The following is a 19872-nucleotide window of genomic DNA, read 5'->3' on the forward strand; positions in this document are numbered from 1 at the left end:
TGTAATCTTGGGTGAAAATCAAAATAAGTGCTTAAAAAAGTGATGATGACACTCTGAAACATAGCTAGAGGTAAATATACATGTATATTTGTGTTATACATACCTACATACATGTTTGAAAAATGGTTTGCAGTGCTTTTTGTAAACTATATGTTTTTCATCTTTATTACCAAGTTCTTCCTTTTAATAATGACATTTACCATATGTCTGTAAGCTTTGGGTTTTTTTTTGAAAACACCTTCACTTTTGCATATTTATTTTTCAGTGTAACCTTCTCAATCTAAGGTAAAACAGCCTGTACCAGTTTCTGTAATAGTTGCTGACAATGTAGGGGCCTCAGTCCTTCAGGACATAGTTTCTACTACTCTATCGGTCTTTTTCTATATGTTTTCTCCTTGATGATTTTGAATCACCAGCAAACGCGTGGCTCAGCTTACTTAGTTTAAATTACGCTGTTCGTAGATTTAACAAAGCATTTTTCACTTTCAAATCTAAGTGCTTCTCCTTGCATACATTTCCCTCTTTAACATAGCTTTATGCAAAGCAGTATTCGGAAAACTGTGAGCTGCCTGACCGCACAATGAGAATGAAGCACTCGAGGAGCCGAGCTGCCGGGGGATAACCCGGAGCAGATGCCGGGGCAGCTGTGACCGCTGGGTGGCAGCTGTGACCCGTGGGTTCCAGCTGTGCCCGTGGGTTCCAGCTGTGACCGCTGGGTGGCAGCTGTGACCCGTAGGTTCCAGCTGTGACCGCTGGGTTCCAGCTGTGCCGGTGGGTTCCAGCTGTGACCGCTGGGTGGCAGCTGTGACCGCTGGGTGGCAGCTGTGACCCGTAGGTTCCAGCTGTGACCGTGGGTTCCAGCTGTGACCGCTGGGTGGCAGCTGTGACCCGTGGGTTCCAGCTGTGCCCGTGGGTTCCAGCTGTGACCGCTGGGTGGCAGCTGTGACCCGTAGGTTCCAGCTGTGACCGCTGGGTGGCAGCTGTGACCGCTGGGTGGCAGCTGTGACCCGTAGGTTCCAGCTGTGACCGCTGGGTTCCAGCTGTGACCCGTGGGTACCGGCTGTGACCCGTGGGTTCCAGCTGTGCCCGTGGGTGGCAGCTGTGTCCCTCTGGCCCAGCCCTGTCCCCTCGCAGGCTGTGCCCTGCAGTGTAGGCTTCAGAACTCCATCCTGTTGCAAGAATCAGCATTGACTTTGTCAGCCTGTGCTAATCTCCTGTATCCTCAGCATCTGCTCCAAAAGTAACCACCACCCTCACCAGTCCAAGGCCAAAGAGACGCCCCACAGTCACTTAATATATCACAGAATCGTTTTGGTTGGAAGAGACCTTCAAGGTCAGCAAGTCCAACTGTTAACCTAGCACTGCCAGGTCCACCACTGCCAAAAGTCTGAGTTACCCACCCCGTACCTAGTCTTTAAGAGCTCATGTTGGCTTTTTATCTGATGGTTTAACACCTCGTGTTTCTCAGTTACGTGGAGGCTGTATTGCCCTCAGTCCTACAAGCAGCATTTGTTCATAAAATGGACAAAAGGCATTTCCATGCTGCGGGTGAGATATTGTACTCCTTTAGTCCCCACAGGCCAGCAGAGCCCCACAGAGGCCGCACAGACACACATGCACCCGTGGGTAAGGCACATTAATGGGAGCACACAAACACACGCATCTATGTCCATTCACTTACGGAAAGGTAGTAAGACACAGTGCTTACAGATCATAGAAACACATGAAGCACATGATGCATGAGGAAAAACTACAGCAGAACCATCCCCCCCCTCCACCCCCCCCCCAAGAAGCTGATTTAATTAATGAATGGGGGCAGACCATTTAAAACCCTGATTCACAGCCAGAATGACAGAACCCACATCTCGAACCTTTAGGGCCTGTCTACAAAGTATGTGTACAGGGTGCGCTCTGTAATGTCACTGAGATGGCTGCCATTAAGAGCGTTCCCCCTGCAAGAGACTCTGCCTGTGTTTGTAGCCCTCAGAGAAGTGCTCTCCCCTCTTTTAGCCAGGCACATTGTGCGTTCATTGGCATTTGTTTCTTGTGTCCTGTCTTGGTGCCTGCAATGGCTGTACTGTGCTTCAGTGCTCTGCTTTGGGTACGCTCCTGGCATGTCTGCAGGTTCAGTGTTCAAAAAGGTTCAAACTTCATGAGCTGGTCAAAGAGCGTGTTGGCTATCAACGCTGAAATACTGGCCTTGCAGCTTCCTTTCTGTTATCAAGATTTGGGCAATTAGCAACAAGAAGCATGAAGTTATCAGGAAGAGCGGTTATGTATGTCCAGGTAATGACAAGTTCTTTCTCCACATATAAGCTCCCATACCTGTCTTTTCTACTCCTTTAAGGTACGAAACCCTTAGAAAGAGTCAGTATCAGTTTTCTCAAGGAATTTTGGGTATCTGTCTGTCACCCAAAATCACAGGGGATAGGCTGCTCACCTGAAAGGGTAAGGGAAAGAGGTGGGTTTTAAACTCTGCTCTAGCAAGTCGTTAATTTTACGCAGCTCCTGCCCCACTCTGGTAGCTAAAGCACTTCCGTGCCAGTGCTGGGAGACCAGGGTCTTGCAGGCAGAGAAGCAAGCAGGACTTTTCAGGACAATCTACCAGGGATGCTGTAATTTGTGTGTCTCAGCAGCACATTACATTAGGATGCATAATTTCCTCATTTCCTAATCCAGGCTCATCATCACGGTCTTATGATCCTTTTGAAAAACAGCTGTTAAAAAAACATTAATTGGTTGAGAAATAAATGGCCATTTTTTCTTTGTGATATGAAACAACTGGAAAGACAAGTGTGGATTAGCTTTCTCCCTGTTTTTACATGTCTTTTCTGCCTTGCCTTGTCTGCCCTTCCAAAGTCCTCTGGTCAACAGTAGGGGGAATATGACATTACACACCCAAATGGAAATGTGCAGTGCAAAGCAAGAAGGATGTTTAGTAAAAAACACCGAGAAAATTATTTTAGCTTCACCTCGTGGGATCCTGTTTTCTGTATATCTGTTTGCGTGTCCACCTGGTCCCACGGTAACTGAAGGTACTGGCCAAATTCAGACAAGCTGAGCTGAGATGCTGTAGTTCTTACGGGTTTTGTGGAAAATAGCAGCTGGCTAGAGGAGAAAAAAACATATTAATGGGAAGACGGATAACTCATCCCTTGTCTGGGCTGTGGGGTCTGCACGGCTTTACTCAGTTGGTAACCTAAATGTAGTATGGGGACATGCATTATGAGGAGCTATAGGTGGCAGAGAGAGTGCTGGGGAGGTGGCATTGGGAGCTCTCTAGGGCTGTGGGATGATATGGTGAGGTGCAAGACATAATCCCATGTTAGCCAGGCTCCTGACAGAGAGGAATGGAAAGAACCACCACTATCTAAGTGCTCATCACTTACTGGATTGCTGCTGTGACACTCCTATACTGGTCCCTAGTCCTCCAAAGAAATGACCAGTGAAGAGGGAAAACTGAGTGACCAAGCTGTTATCACTAATCAAAAGTCAAGTCTTTTTGTGTTGGGAGTGGCTTTTCAGGCCTTCTTCGCAAATAAAGGCAAAGCAGCACTCATTGCTTTATTTATCTTTGCAGGTGACCCGTGAACATGCAACCCTCGCTTATTTAACAGAATGCCAAAGCTGCCAGTCAGAAAACTTCATTAACAGCATTTCACTGTTAAAGATTAACTTTCCTTAAGACAAGGTATTTATATGAATTGTGCAATAATATTTCACCTGGGAAAAGAAGGAGGACAGGGCACCTATGATGTTTGTTTATGTATCAGAAGACAGAGGAACTTGCCCATGTATTACAAAGAACTGAATAATCTTGATGACTCAATGGTTGAACTTTTCTTGCAACTAAAATTACAATTGTATTACACACTGAGCAGAGTGTGTGTGAAAGAGTAATCTTGACTCTGAGTATAAACACTTGGGTGTAACTTGGCAGCTTCTGCGATTGTGCTGTTAAACTGTGCTTTCTACACAGTCATTAATTGAATTGAACGCTGGTGAAGAGTTTAAGGAGGCTGGAAATACAGAAACAGGTAAGGAACTGTCTCCATCTCACCTGCCTCCAGCATGGTCTGCTCTTGTCTCATGGGGTATCATGGTCACTCCATAGGCAGTGTCAGTCCAAGCAGGTGCCTTCAGACAACTTTATCACTGGCTTGTGGTGATATAAAAAGCTGCTGGTGTAACTTGCCAAAAAGTGATCAGAGAGCACAAAAGTAGGATGTACTTCTATTTTTGATCACATAAAAACTGAAAGATACCCAGCAAAACCACGATTAATTTAACTGAACTTTAGCTGTCTGAAAGTTAGCTACTCTAAGCTAGTTGGCTAGCCTTCCTCCGCAAACAGATGTTTTCTCCAGGGCTGAAGGTACTGGTTTGCCCTGGCACAGTCTTTGGATGAGATGAGATGAGATGATGAGATGAGTAACGTGGAAAACTTCTCCCTCTTCTTTCGGTACAGGGATCTTCCCTAACTCATGTAGAGTAGTATGTAGATAGACAGAAAACTAAAGTCGTCAGATGAATCTCAACAAAATGTCTACCATTTCACCTCACAAAGCTTAAATTTTCTTGGGGATCTAGAGCATGATGGTGTTCACCACGGTTGGTTTCGTAGATCTGCATATCTGAGACTCTATTTTTGTGTTCCTGGTGGGAACCAAGCTAGTGGGGTTCTCATTGCAATAGTAGGAATGTGTTTGCACCAAAGCAGGTAGGTAAGGTTCAGGAATCGTTGCATTGTTGTACCTGGTACTGTGAAAACACACTGCAAAAAGAAACTTTCTACTCAAACACGCAACAGGTGTGTAAACCAGCCAGATATATGAGAACTAGGGAGCAGGAGGACAAGCCAATACTAATGAGACCATGTTCTCAGGTACACCTAGCTGTGCATGCAGTATGGCCGGCCATTTGGCAGTGTGTTCTGGGCCTGGTTCCAGAATTAAATGTAAAGGAAATACTTGGAGAGGATGTGGCTGTGACTTTATAGATTTTGCCTGATTTTGTGAGGAGCTTGCTCCGTGTGCGATGGCAGCATGTGATAAATCTGACATATGTGCACTTGAAGCACATGCTTTGCAGTAGTGGAGCAAAAGTTGTGCTCCACAACGTGGTAAATGAATCTATTTCTTGCATAGGGCAGGGCTGATTTGTGAAGGCTGTCATACCTAGATTCACAAAAAATGGCTGCTGATGAAATGCTAACTGTAACACTGGAAAGAAAGATCAGGGTGAGATAATGTGTTTAGACAGGAGGGTGATTTCGGTGCAAAATAATTATATGATGTGAAAGGGACAAGGCTACAAAAGTCAAAGAGCAGGAGGAGAAGACAGGAGAGAGGACAGAAAAACAAGTGATTAATGAAAAGCCTGGCTCTTGAAGACATTTGAAGATAAAAGAAGCTAAATACAAATATTCTATGTTGGAAGGATATTAGCATGTTAGCATGAAGTCTTTCACACCTCAGAAATATAGAACAGCTGAAGTAGAAAATAGTTGACATCAACCTGAAAACATTTATTGCCAAAATATTTGAAAACCCATCTGGAGTATAAAATAATAAATTTTGTTGGACATTTTGCACTTAATCAGGGGAAAAAATGCAGCTTTATTCTAGCCTTTGGAGATACAATTAGAGCTGACATGCTGATTTATTGAAATAGTAGACATATATGAAAACTAGTCCTGTTGCCTCTTCTGTATAGTAGTGTATATATGAACAACCTTGCTGTGTGTAAGACAGTCTAATGATATTAACAGTTAAACCAGCTGTTACTCTTTATTTCGCGGAGAACTTTTTTAGCAGTAGGGTCAAATTCCCACTGCTTCGATCCGTGGAAGAAGTAGAAGAAACCTGGAAGTAAAAAAGTAAAGCATTGTGTTATGGATACAAGAAATAGCTTCATTCTGACAAAGCAGGGAACACACAGAGCATTTCTTCAGTTCTGTCTTTTGTAGGATATAGCAATAATGACGTTCATCATAACTACAGAACTTATGTTCTTTACAAGTAAACCAATTTGACTTAAAAGCTCGTTTCATTTACCTTTCTGTTGGAAAACAGCGTCAACCTTCTGGCTAATTCCTGGAAAGTCATTGACCGTCTGTCTGGGATAACCCTTCTCCATGGACTGGCTGTTTTCATCATACCTAAATCATATGAAGCGAGACATGTAATTTTACAGGGCTTAGACATCAATTCTGTAAAGAATTAAGTGTCTGCTGAAAGGCGTCCACCACCTGTAGTTTGACTGATTTCACTGGGGTTCCAGAGAGTAAAGTTATCCACTCGCACAAATGTCTGCAAGATGCTGGCCACGAGGTGGCTACTTGTTTGCTGACAAAGGCAGGCACAGCTCCAAAGAAGCATCTGGAGTAAGGCAAATTGAAGGAAGACACACATTTTTGACAGTGGGGGTGGGATTTACCTCCTCTAACGATAGCAGTGCGACAGGCAGTGCATGGAAACTGGCCAGGCTGATTCCCGCTATAGCAACTGCACGTTTATTGCATGAATCCTGCTATAGTGACTGTGCGTATTTATTGTAAACTCCTCTTAGACTTTGGTATAATATCGTACGTAGTCCTCTACCAGTTGACAGATTTAGATGGAGGAAAGGAAGCTGACATATTTCTAATACAACCAAGTTGTTCTTAACCGAGCCAGGCTGATTTTTATAAGATGGGGCTGAATCTGGGGGCTGAAAGGAGGGTGTAAAACATTTTAGAAGATTTGAAGAACCCTCTCAGGCAAAAAGCAAAGAAATAAACAAGCCTTTGTTTTACTTCTCCTTGGATACAAGAAATACTTTTCACATGGACGTGAGACTGAGAGACTGAGTTACTAGATAAGAAATCCGTGATGTGGTTTTCTTACATGCCCTTGTCTTGTGACCAAGGCAGTAAAATAGCAATGCAAGATATTGTAATTATTCTTTCCAAAACTACCAAAAACAAAGGACAGGAAATGGCATGCAGCTGGAAATCCAGCTGACACTGTATGCCTCACTGAGGAACCCCACAATTAGTTACGATAAAGTCTGTTTGACCCGTGCATGCTCCTGGTTGCCAGCAGAAGACTTCTGCAGCAGTTCTTCTTGCCCACATTAGGAATCTACCAGCTTCCCAAAGCTGACTTTTTGTTTCTGTTTGTCCGCTGTTTGGGTATCAGGAATCATTCATGCCAGCTTGGGAACAAGATTTAAAAGAAGCACGTTGCAAATCCAATGCTAACCAGCCAAAGAAAGGAAAATGGAATATCACTTCTACCTCTCTAAAAGAGATAAAGTAATCCAGGACTTTTCAGAAATCAGAAATCCTGCACAAGCCATCCCAGCCAGCCTTCTGCTGAAGCAGGTCAGCTTTCAGATCTTTATTTTCTAGAGATGCTTTTGTCTATTGTATGTGTAAAAATTCTCTACATGCTGGAATTTTTTCATCTTCCGGGTATAATGCATCAAAATGGGTCCATATCTTGAATGCCCACTTCAGGACACCCCCCAGCACTAAAAAGTCGAAGCTATATTCTTCTCCCTGTACAGGAGTCAATTGCATCCAGATTATATTGGAGTCAATCATAAAAAAACACATTTGTCAATTTTTCTTACCTCCAGTACTTGTCACCTATGAAAAAGTCTGTCTTCCCTGTATTTTTATTACAAACAGCTGCATCAATTTTCTTGACACCTTTAGGGAAGCCCAGTGTGTTGATATTCTTTGGATAACCAAGCAACACCTGATATCCGCTGATAACCCAGAATTTATTGCCTGTTAAAAAAAAAATAAAAAATTTAGTTTCGCCAGTGATTTTGAGACACTAAAAGAAAAAATACACTCCCTTAATGTAGGTTGTAGGAAAACTAGATTAAACATTCTGAGGGTTTTTTTATTCACTTGAAAAGTGAATTTTATGTACGTATAGCTACCCTTCCTTTCTACATCTTCCCACAAAATTAAAGGTAAGAAAAATTTAAAGAAAATATCATACTTCACCTTTGAAGAACAGGATCTGATCTTTCATGTTCTCATACACAGCTTGAATACCAGGTGGTAGTGCTGGCCAGAAGGTAGAAATTAATTCAAGTTCAACTTCTGAGTTATCGGGATAGACTCGCCATAAGTGTCTGAATTAAATATGAAACAGCTTTTGTAGTAAATAGTAAACCACAGATATTTCTATATATACAAAAGAATGTCAACAACATTGTAACTAACAAGCTCTTTCTTGTCAGTGGAGTTACCTGGATTGATGTGTCAGAAAGGAAAACACTCCCCTCGGTGGGAAATGAGGCTTTTTTAATTCTGGCTTCTTTTTGGAATTACCCTTCCCATTGGTACTGATTAATTACTGGCATCAGTTACAAGTAGCTGTTGTTCTGGTTGTTCCTATACCATATAGTAAGAGAGTTATAGAGTCTCAGATGAGCCTGACTGTAATTTATTCTCTGTATACCTGGGCGACTTTGTGCTTGCATAAGTGACTGGAGAAGAGATTGATCCAACTATGTGGTAGAAAATACTAATTTCTTAGGAAATGGTTGCAGCATTTATTCATGTCACTGCTTGGTGTGACCGTCTATACATTTGGAAATGAAGCTTTATTGGGACTAAAATGTTTTTGTGAAAAAAATGAAGCATGTTTTTTCAGGGGATCCTGAAAAATATTAACATAACTCATATCTACTAATAGTTTTGTTTCCATGAACTGAAATCTATCCATTTATCTCATTATAAATCCCATAATCACGCAAACCACCGAAATATTCAGTCTTTGTAGAAATAATGAAAAAATGAAACTCACAGACAGAGATGTCCTATCAATATTTACCTGCCCTTTAGAAAAATGACTTCTTGTCGGAGTGTAGTTACAGCATCGAAAGACATCTGGGAGCTACAGGTTTTAGGTGAGGTAGGGGTGGCTGGCCTTTTATCTGGGGCATTTTGTCGAGATCCTAAGGGGCACATTTTAGAAAGGATACAACAAATTTGTAGAAACATTAAGGTTTTCACATATAAATGCATTTTTGATATTATGAGAACACAATGATTTTTATGGTGAAACTTTGTGAAGCAGATTATTTCTCTCCTGTTTACTTCTTTTTTTAAGCCATTGATTTTACTCACCATAAATGGACTGAATGCCCCTTATATCATCTGGAGAGAGGGGAAATTCACTGGGGCTAACGTAGGCGTAATTGGGGAACATCAAGGCCGTCTGATCATTAGAATGGGAGAGGCCCAGGGCATGGCCAAACTCATGAGCGGCAACAAGGAACAAGTTGAACCCTTAAAAAATGGATAAAGAGATCATTCTAATTCTGGTCTGCAAATGGCTGATACACTATGAACACAGCAGGGCTGTTGATCAGTGATGGTTTTCATATAATATATTGAAATTCATTACAGTATGCATATAAACATATAGTAAACACATAGTAAACTTATATTATACGTAGGATAAGGTTGTGCTCTTCCCCCACTAGAAGGGAGTGACTTTTGGCCCTCTTTCCTGCTGTTCTTTCTGTTAGCTCCTGAAAGTATGTGTGTGGCATGAGTAGATGTCTGGGGTGAATGTGGGTGCAGCTCTGAGGAATGTCCTGGCAGGGTTTCCTGGCTGAGCTAGAACAGATTGGATAGTGAGTCAGATCAAACTAACAGCTCTCCAGGGCAAGGATAAGACGATGCACTCTGTGTTCACTTGAGGTATCAAAGTGTCACTCTGTGTGTCAGCTTCCCTCCTATAAACCTGAGAAAGAAAGATGAGATCATGAATAGACAAGGAAAAACATAAAGTCAGCAGAGTGATTTAACTTCTTATCATTAAGTCTTTCAAGTGTATGGGTTCTTTATAGCCTTGTCAAACAAAATATCAGTTTGCAATATTATGGTTATGGATGCTTATTCCCAGTGAAACATGTTATCACAGTAAATAGATAAAAATGGGATTTCCTTTAACATGCATCCGTCCATGTAATACGCCTTTCTGAATTAGGAAAGAGTGATCGTCTGCCCTGCAGACTAGAGCCAGCAATATCAACAGACTTAGTGAAGATCACAAGTCTGTGGCAGAGCAGAGGACTGGTCATCGATTGCCCAAGAAAGGCTGGCTGAAGACAAGATTTCCATTTCTCAAAAAAACAAACAAAGTCTCAATTTTTCCACATGTGTTTCCGGTCCTCTCCTCTCACGAGTCCTCCGAGCTCTCCAACGAGTTCTGCAATCCTGGTTGCTGGAGCCATGCTGTTGAGGAACAGCAGCAAAACTGGGGTTGACCCATTCAGTCTCAATAAGGGGGAAACATTACATTTTATTAGCATGACATGTCCACCCCTCATCCTTCATTTTCTTTCCACCACAGTAAACCCACATCTCTCCACCTTTTACAGTACTCTTCTTGTTTGTTACCCCCATGCTTTTCCTGCAGTGTGACCTCAATTCTCCTACTACAGTTATCCTCTGCAGTTTTCCATCCCAAAAACTGGATTGGAAAAGGATCTAACAGGGTAATGTGCCTGTATACTTGTGGATCTGTCGGAGGTCGTATATGCTGCATGGCCAGCCTGGGGGTTGAGGGGAGCAGACAGGTACCAGCCAGATGATTGAGCACTAGGTGTTCCTCTCTTTACTGGCCTGGTGGCACACATCTATAGTCAGCTCTACACACCGCATCTTAGCTCCTGGGTGGCCTGAACGGCATGTTCAAACTCTCGACTGCTGGCAGGCAGCTGAAATTGCTTGGAGAACGCTTTCATGTATAAGCTCATTCTGTCTTGAATGCACAGTAAAGCTACAACAGCCTATAGCTGGACCTCTCTTGGTACTATTAGTGAAGATTCTTCATTATGACTGGTGGCTGTAATGTTTTTTAGGTGGTGGGCATCTCCTTTGAGGGCTGCTGTGTGTGGTAGTGCCAGGCTTGGTGCCAGTGTGTGCACCAGAATGGAAAAAGTCAGAAAGCTTTTACAACAGGTTGTAAAACCATGGCGGGCATGGGCTCTACCAGCCCCCAGGTAAGAGTGGCTCGCATCTGTAGCATTTGTATCTAAAAAAGGGTTGTCCCGTTGGTATCTTTGCCGGTGTCAAATAAGAACTAGAGTAGGTCAGGGTCATTTTATGTCAGTGTCATTCTAAGTATTCAAGTTGGAGGATGGCCTGTAATATCCTTAAACTGCACTTATGGTTAATGCTGTGTTTCATCTCAGTCTATTCCTTCACCTAAATAAAATCAGAAAGGAATTTACCCATCTCCATGACTCTTCGGAAACCTTTTTTCACCTACCAGCTGAGCCTGTGGTCCAGTCTTCATCCTCATCGAAGTGCACATCACCACCAAAACCATTGCCAGGTGGAAAGGCATGAGCAAGGACACCAAGGGGGCCATCAAAATAACGAGGGCAACGTGCATGAGCTAAATAATATGATGTTGAAACAATGTTGAGTTTTTGTCATCGTTATTGGAAAATCTTTAGATTAATCTTACCATTGGTATGCAGTCAGCATATTACCTTTGGTCCCAAAAGCAATCATTATATCTGCTATTCCCTCATGAATACGAGTAAAAATCAGCGGGGTGACAGTGCTCCACACTTTAAATGCCTTCTGGATTGCTTTATCCACATCCTCTTTGCTCATGTCTGGTGTGTGGTTCACAATTCTACAGTTAGGAGGGTTCAAGTAACAACACTTAGGGTTTGCAGAAAAAAATTCTCTAAAATTGTTAAGATGATGAACAGAGGTATATAAGAAGCAATTTAACTTGTGATCTAATAGCTCCCCAAATTCATCTTGGACTGCGTGAGTTTGAGGAATATCTGTCCAACATGTCTTTTTTGTAATAAAAATTGTGTACACAGTATCAGTTTTTCTCAAAATGGCCCATAGCCAGGAGGTTGTCTCTTGAGCATGAGGAAAATCATCTCCTCAGGTTTCTGTGACTACTAAACTGTCAGTCTCAGGAAATTTTGAAGATAAGGGGGTGTGTACAGGGTACAATTTATATTTCAGTTTGGCTCACAGAATATTTGTCAGGAGTGATACATGACAGGAAAAATACTATGGTAGACTCAGAAAATGTAAAATACCCAGCTTGACTCTCAGAAATTCCTCTCAGGAATACGCTTAGCTAAGAGCTGGGGAAAGAGAAACTTCTTTGTATTCCCAGCTGCAAACAATTGCTATAGAAGTTATATTTACATATAACGAACGTGTATATTCACAAAACCAAAATTTGAACTCCAGAAGTAATCATTGAAATACTACCTGTATGTCAGCTTGTTTTTTTTCCACCCTGGCAGAGTAACACCATAGAGACCCACATCAGGAACTCCACACCTGGGTTTCTTCATCATTTCCAGCGTCTCAGAGTTTGGTTTTCCAGTCACTTCCAAACCAAAAAACTGTTGCATTTTCCGAAGTTTTTCAGCTGTGGGTTCAGCATTTATTTTCCATCCAAGTTGATTTGGATCTGGCTCAACAGCATAGAATTTATTTAAATAGTCCTAGTGAAAAAATAAAGGAAACACATTTCACTTTTTGATCTGTTTCTTAAACAAATACCTTAGGACTGACATTTTTTGTGTTCTTTGCTGGCAAAACCATCTGCCTGTGATTTTGGAGCACAACAGATGTTTTTCTGAGAATCAGAGCTAAACAGAAACAGACCATGTTGTCCCTGACTCTTATTTACTTGACATTTCCATTTTTTAGAGATTTATCTTACTTTGGCAAAGTCTGGGCAACAGAGTTCTGTGTAATAACATTGTGTCGGAAAGACAGCAAAATGCTAATGGAACATGCAGATTATATCTAAAAAGAGAGGACTCAATAGATCTCAGATATGGACAATGTAGTTACCTGTACAAGCTTTGCGTCTTCTTTGTTTTCTTTCTCTGGGTGGGTGGGAAGAGCGCTAGAAACAGCTGCACACGTTAAAAGCAAAAATGAAAGATCCTTCATTCTCACTCTCGTCTCTGTCCTGGTATGAGAGCAGTCTGCTTTCTGCTCCGTGTGCATCCTCTCTCCCATCCCAGTTCATACAGTTGTGGGGTGCTTTGTAGAGCCAGCTGCAGAGTGACTCAGAGTTTATCATGCTCTCCACACATCCTATAATGCTGTGCTGGGTGACACAATAAAGCTTAATTAAACCCATCCGATTTCACAGACATCTGAAGTCAGTTAGTATTTGAATACTCCTAAACTGCTTGGCTACCATTTCCAAACTGGCACTCAGTTTCAGTTATTTTACACTGAATTTTAATGAACCTGAGCAATTTCACACCAGATGAAGTGGTGGACAAATGCAAAACCTTTTAAGTTTTACCAATCCATCTGTGTGAAATAGGGCCACTAAACGTACAAGGACTCAACCATTCCCAGCCTGGAAAATGGGAGCGATGAGCCAGATATGAATACCATCCAAAAAAATTAAAACTTTGGGAGAAATTACTGTGAGCAGAAAGTTTTATTTTTAAATTTATGCATGAAGTGAGACTGGGTGTTTTGGAAAAGGGATGAAAAACCCAAATCACTTCCCACCTCTTCCCTGCAACTCTTTAAAAAAGTACGTTTCCTTTAAATTATACTCATGGAATCTGGGATATACATAAACAAAAATGATTTTACCCTATGAATACAGCCTAAAAAATGTGAATAATCCTATATCTCTGCACTTATCTTATTTTATCTTATCTTATCTATCTATCTATCTATCTATCTATCTATCTGTCTATCTGCCCCTACTACAAGAGAGATATGGACGTGCTGGAAAGTGCCCAGAGAAGGGCCACGAGGATGATCAGAGGGCTGGAGCACCTCTCCTGTGAGGATACTGAGAGAGCTGGTGTTGTTCAGTCTGGATAAAAGAAGGTTCCAAGGAGACCTTATAGTGGCCTACCAGTATCTTAAGGGGGCCTACAAGAAAGCTGGTGAGGGACTTTTTAGGATGTTGCGTAACGGTAGGACTAGAGGGAATGGGTTAAAACTAGAGATGGGATGATTCAGACTGGACGTTAGGAAGAAGTTCTTCACCATGAGGGTGGTGAGACACTGGAACAGGTTGCCCAGGGAGGTGGTGGAAGCCTCATCCCTGGAAGTTTTTGAGGCCAGGCTGGATGGGGCTCTGAGCAACCTGATCTAGTGGGAGATGTCCCTGCCCATGGCAGGGGGGTGGAACTAGATGATCTTTAAGGTCCCTTCCAACCCTAACAATTCTATGATTCTATGATTGATTCTTTCTTTCTTTCTTTCTTTCTTTCTTTCTTTCTTTCTTTCTTTCTTTCTTTCTTTCTTTCTTTCTTTCTTTCTTTCTTTCTTTTTCTTTCTTTCTTTCTTTCTTTCTGTCTGTGTGTCTGTCTGTCTGTCTGTCTGTCTATCTATCTATCTATCTATCTATCTATCTATCTATCATCTATCTGCCATTTCATCATAAAAAGTTTCTTCAGTTTAACCACATTAGCCACAGGGGATATGATTATTTCCTGTCTTAAGTAATTCAGAATAAAGGAAGTTTCAAGAGTCACAGAAGCTGTGACAAATTATGGGATTCCCCCCCATGCTGGACAAGCACCTTCCTCTTCCACTGGTGGCAATGGGAGCTGAAGGTGTTTGGCACCTCAGAGGAGCTCTGACAGCACGTACTCAATGTTTACAAACAGTTGTACGCAACACCCTCATGTTGCACTGTGGCTTTTTCAGGAAATCCTTTCTTCTGTGTTTTTGGCTTTTTTGCTGTCACTTGCAGCCAACCTTTTGCCAGCTGGAGGCATTAACGATGAATTTTTTAGCCCAAATTTCACAATGTAGCCTTGTTAGTTAAACTTGTTTGTTAATGGCATTTCTCAGCTACCATAAAAAAAAAATGAAAAAAATAACACCAGAAAAACCCCCACACCAAAAGCAAAACAAAAAATACCTTCCCTTAGTTTGTTTTTATTATCGTTGCATTGTAAGATAAGAGACCCTGGATCCCACGCAGTTCTGTAACTGAGGTACAAACTGTGACAACAAATTTTCTGAGATGAGGAGCTCAGCTGAACTGATGCTGGAAATCGTATGTGTGTTTATCCAGAAGTACAGAATGTCTTTTTTTTGACATCTGTTTTATGTTTTTAAATGGATATATTTGTTTGTCTCAAAGATTTCAAAGCTAGAAGGAATGACCACAGTACTATCATCTGACATATGCCATGTATGTGGCGTAGGTCACCAAAGACAAACCCCTGTTCAGTGGCTTTTGCACCATGCATATTTTCCACTAGGCACTAGAACACCTTTTCGGAAAACATGCTTTGCCTGATATGAATATATTTTTGTAAAAAATAAAGGCAGCACTATGAGAAGACTTGATGTGAGCTGGGAGAAGTGGTTATATTTTTTCCCACCATCGTTCACCATCTGATCCCCACAGTTGTCTGCTGTGTAGCAGTTGAAGGACAGAGAAAATGAGAGCAGCCAGGTTAAGATTAGTTGCACCTAACTTTATACATTAATTAGTTAAGCATTCCTCTATAGAAAATTGACAAATACGTATCTGCAGAGAGTGATTCAACCAGCTATCTTAGAATAGGATGAACTGGCCTCTGTACATCCTCTCTCAGTCTTTATTGAATGTAGAGAAGATTAAACAACTAATTTAGTCTATGTGTCTAGTTTCAGCCAACAGCTCAAGCTACATTAGTGTTTTCTCAGAAGACATTGGAGTGACAGATGACGGAGGCCTATGTCACTCAAAGGACTTTTAGGGTTTTGCAACTTGACCACCCACACAACACAGCATCCAGTTCCCACTGTTCATGGAAGAGAGGCCTGAACACGTTTTTTTTCGCAATCGATGTTTCACAAATATGCCTATAGCTGGCTTTGAGGTCTGGGAAAAGAAGAAGCTGTATAAACAGCTTCTGGTTATGGTTTCCTAATGCTTATCTTTGACATTGGTTAGAGTTGGTGGATGCTGGTTTACCTCGTGACTTCTTTTCTCGTCCTAGAATTGGTTTTATCCAGACCGCAATAATGTGACCTATGTTTTAACCCAGAAAGGTCACTGCCTGTCCTCATCACATCAGTAGGACAAAGTGACGCTACACAGAGCATCACAAGAATCATCAATACTGCTGCATCATGGTGATCTTGCACAATACCAGCAGGGATTCCTCTTTCCTAAGTGTTCACAACATCGGTGGCTGCACATGAGTTAACTGTGTAAGTTTGGATTATATCAACAGAAATCTAATCAATATAATTCAGATGGCATCTAGAGAGCATTTCATCTGACCACATGTAGGAGATAAATTTAGGATGATTTGTACAGCTCTCAGGAGCTTACCAAACATTTTGACCAATACCATTGACTATGATGAGAGCACAAGCCTGACACCACGTGAAAACCTGACACCACGTGAAAACACTCAGGCTGCAATTGAGCTGCCTAAACAGTGATTTGTTGTCCTTTTGAGAAAGTCTAGTGCACCTGAGACATTGACACAAGCCTGGTGGCTGTGACCCAGGATTTAGAGGGGACATGTGACTTCTAGACCATGTGGCCACATGCGGCCAGCAGGTCGAGGGAGGTGATTCTGCCCCTCAACTCTGTTCTGGTGAGACCCCACCTGGAGTACTGCGTCCGGCTCTGGGGCCCTCCACACAGGAAAGACATGGGCCTGTTGGAGTGGGTCCAGAGGAGGGCCACAAAAATGATCAGAGGGCTGGAGCACCTCTTCTGTAAGGACAGGCTGAGAGAGTTGTGGTTGTTCAGCCTGGAGAAGAGAAGGCTTCAGGGAGACCTTGTTGTGGCCTTTTAGTACTTAAAGGGGGCTTACGGGAAAGATGGGGACAAACTTTTTGGCAGGGCCTGTAGCGATAGGACAAGGGGTAAAGATTTTAAACTAAAAGATGGTAGATTTAGACTAGGTATAAGAAAGAAATTTTTTACCACGAGGGCTGTGAAACACTGTCACAGGTTGCCCAGGGAGGTCGTGGATTCCCCATCCCTGGAGACATTCAAGATCAGGTTGGGTGGGGCTCTGGGCAACCTGATCTGGTTGAAGAGGTCCCTGCTTATTGGAGAAGAATTGGACTAGATGACCTTTAAAGGTCCCTTCCAACCCAAACTATTCCATGGTTCTACGATTCTAGACTGGGAGTTGGCGGCCAACTGGAAACCTTCAGGCACCTTAATGGTACTAGATACCTGTTCAGGCAGCTGAATTGAGCCATGACTTTTCAGGCTCAGTCCTACCATAGAGTCAACAAAGCTGAATCATTACTCTGCTCAACTGAAAAGTCTGATACAATGGCAAATGGTTCAAATAAGGTATTTGACCCTTGGGAAACCTTTAGCAAAAACTGCAGCTTGTCGGGGCAGGATTCAACCACCCAAACATAGATGCCTAGAGACAGTGTAGGCTCTGTGGGGCTTTGGGAAGCGCTGATCTCCCAGAAGTTCTGTTTCGTACCTGAATGTGTGACTTGGGTACCCTACAGCAGCTAAAATGCACTAAGTATGTGTTTAGGGAGTTGGATTCCTACCTGGGCCAGTCTGTGTCAGTTAATAATGATATGGGCTATAACTGCACACGAAAACAGTAACCAGACACTAGGGAGTTGTACGGTACTCCACCATAGTACAGTAATTAGGAAATCGGACCATAAACTTATTAAAGGGAGTAAGAAAATGGCAGGTGATTGTGTGGACTGAGCTGGAACCAACACCTAGATTCCAAATTACTGAAAGCGGTGCTTGTGCCTGCAGGCAGACGAGAGCTGCCGGCACCAGGTGCGCCCTCCTCCTAATGGTGTGGCTGGAACAGAGCAATTGCCATGCTCACACAGGCAGAGGAAATATTCATTCGTATAAGCATGGGCAATATTTCTTGCAAAGAAATCACTGAATTTTGAGCTCTTGGTCTTCCTGCTCAAGGGATAGCCACACAACAAATTTAAAAAAAAAACTTGCCTGGCAACTAAAAATCAGAATTTCCCAGGATACCAAAAGGCATGTACTAAAAATATGCCATTATAAACTCCATGCTCTCTTTAACTTCTTCATCTTCCATGGTTAGTAAATCACCCTTTATCTCTCTCTTTCACCAAAACAGCACTACCTCCTTATTCCTTGTCTCCATTTAACATTTTCTCTGCCCCATTAGTATCCACCACTTATTTCTTCTAGGGAGGGATCAGTGTTCTGCTCTAAATCTGGGGAGCTGTTCTGGCATTGCCTTGAGATCTTCTGTTTCTACTTCATATCTGAAGGGAATGTGTGCCTCCAGGTTTTATTTTTTAATATATAATTATTCTAGTAAGAAATATTATATTTCCCTGTAAATCTTGTGTTATATTTGTAGACCATCTCTGCTGAAACAACATTATCGATTTAGATTTATATACTTCTAAAACAAATTTTGGTTTAATTTTCATTGGTAGTTCAGTAGTGCTGGCTTTCACAAGAAAATATGATTAAATAGCATTGCTACTAAGGTTTTGAATTAAAGAACTGATACATAAATAGAAGAATATGAAGAAACTTGTGAGAACAGGATTCACATAAATTAACTTCTTTGTTAAAGCCTTTGATTTATTGTAATTTTATTTTATTTTTTATTATTTTATAATATATTTTTAAGGTTTTATAAAGAAAATAATATATTCAAGTTAATTTGCAATTATACAGTTTCTTATCTTTTAATAGTATTGAGACTAATTTTTACTTATGACTTTAATACATATAAGAGCTATCAAGTCTGTTCTTTATTTATGAAGGATACAGTTTAACAGGTTTCTAATACAGACAGTAAAGTAGTGAAAAAAAATGGAATGGGTATGTTTTTATGAGGTTACACACTCTTTTCTCAAAATGCAATTAGTTCTATTACAGTAACCTGAAACCTTCCTCTGGAGTATGCTGAATAATACAGATGTTGTATGAGATAATACATTTTGTTGTGGTCATATGGGTTGTAATGTTATCGGCTGAGTTACAAAGACTAAAGAGAAAGTGGATAACCTTTCAAACACCATTTTAATTGAGGATATTTGAAAAGATTGCAGTTAATCTGGAAGTCAAGCTGTCTTTTTCATGAACTTTTTGTATCAGAAATATTTTTTGGCCAAGAATTTTCATTTTTTAAACAAACTTTTTCATCCTTTAGCCCACTGACCTTGGGGTGGATTTACTAACTGCTGGAGAAGTAAGCACTTTAAATAGCCTTGAATAAAGAGGTTTATTTGTCTATTATATGGTGTGGGCTACCTGTGATAGCAAGGGACCGTTTCCAGTGATCTCAGGGGTCCTTTCTAATCTACATTTCCAGGCTTAAATCCAGCTCCTAAACCCAAAAACATGAGAAAAAAAAAATCGCCTATACTTTCAAAGACATATACCCTGGAGGGAAGGCTAAGAGTGGAAGCTGGGGAAAGAGGAACAGGAAGCATAAGTGTGATTTGTAGACTGATGCTATTGAGCCCCAACTGGCCCAATTGATCATAGGATTTTCACCAGGACTTGTGTGGGGTGATGGATTTGAGAGCCAGCTGGCTGTTCTTTTCTCTGGTTTTGGGAAAAAGATCTGATGTTCCATGACAGAATACATTTTTTAGTGTTTGGAAGCTAGACTTGGCTCTTGAGTATTAGTGCAAATAGGACACCAAGGCACAGTGATATGACAAACATAATTTATTAGGAAACTTTAATGTAGCAGGTGAAATAAATTGTGATAAATTATCTCAAAGTATTTGTTTTACAATAAATAATAATTAAGACTATACTCCCACAGAATTTGGGCAGAAATCCATTTTGACCTGATAGTCATGAAATGCTGAAAAATTCAGCACATAAAAACATACAGTATGCATACAGAGAAACATTGCAA

General features: G+C 41.4%; 1 protein-coding gene across 1 annotated transcript; it reads right to left on the minus strand.

The window, feature by feature from the left end:
* Window positions 1-5763: 5763 nt before the first annotated feature.
* On the minus strand, window positions 5764-12985 carry LOC128901383 (matrix metalloproteinase-27-like). The gene is made up of 10 exons (XM_054183347.1): window positions 12863-12985; window positions 12269-12507; window positions 11515-11663; window positions 11289-11417; window positions 9134-9295; window positions 8838-8961; window positions 8003-8133; window positions 7618-7777; window positions 6057-6160; window positions 5764-5864 (listed from the first exon to the last, which is right to left on the minus strand). Exons 1-10 carry the CDS (start codon window positions 12962-12964, stop codon window positions 5764-5766), a joined length of 1401 nt encoding a protein of 466 aa, XP_054039322.1. The 5' UTR covers window positions 12965-12985.
* Between the last annotated feature and the right edge of the window lie 6887 nt (window positions 12986-19872).

Source organism: Rissa tridactyla, chromosome 1 (genome assembly GCF_028500815.1).
Source record: "Rissa tridactyla isolate bRisTri1 chromosome 1, bRisTri1.patW.cur.20221130, whole genome shotgun sequence".
Classification (NCBI taxonomy): domain Eukaryota; kingdom Metazoa; phylum Chordata; class Aves; order Charadriiformes; family Laridae; genus Rissa; species Rissa tridactyla.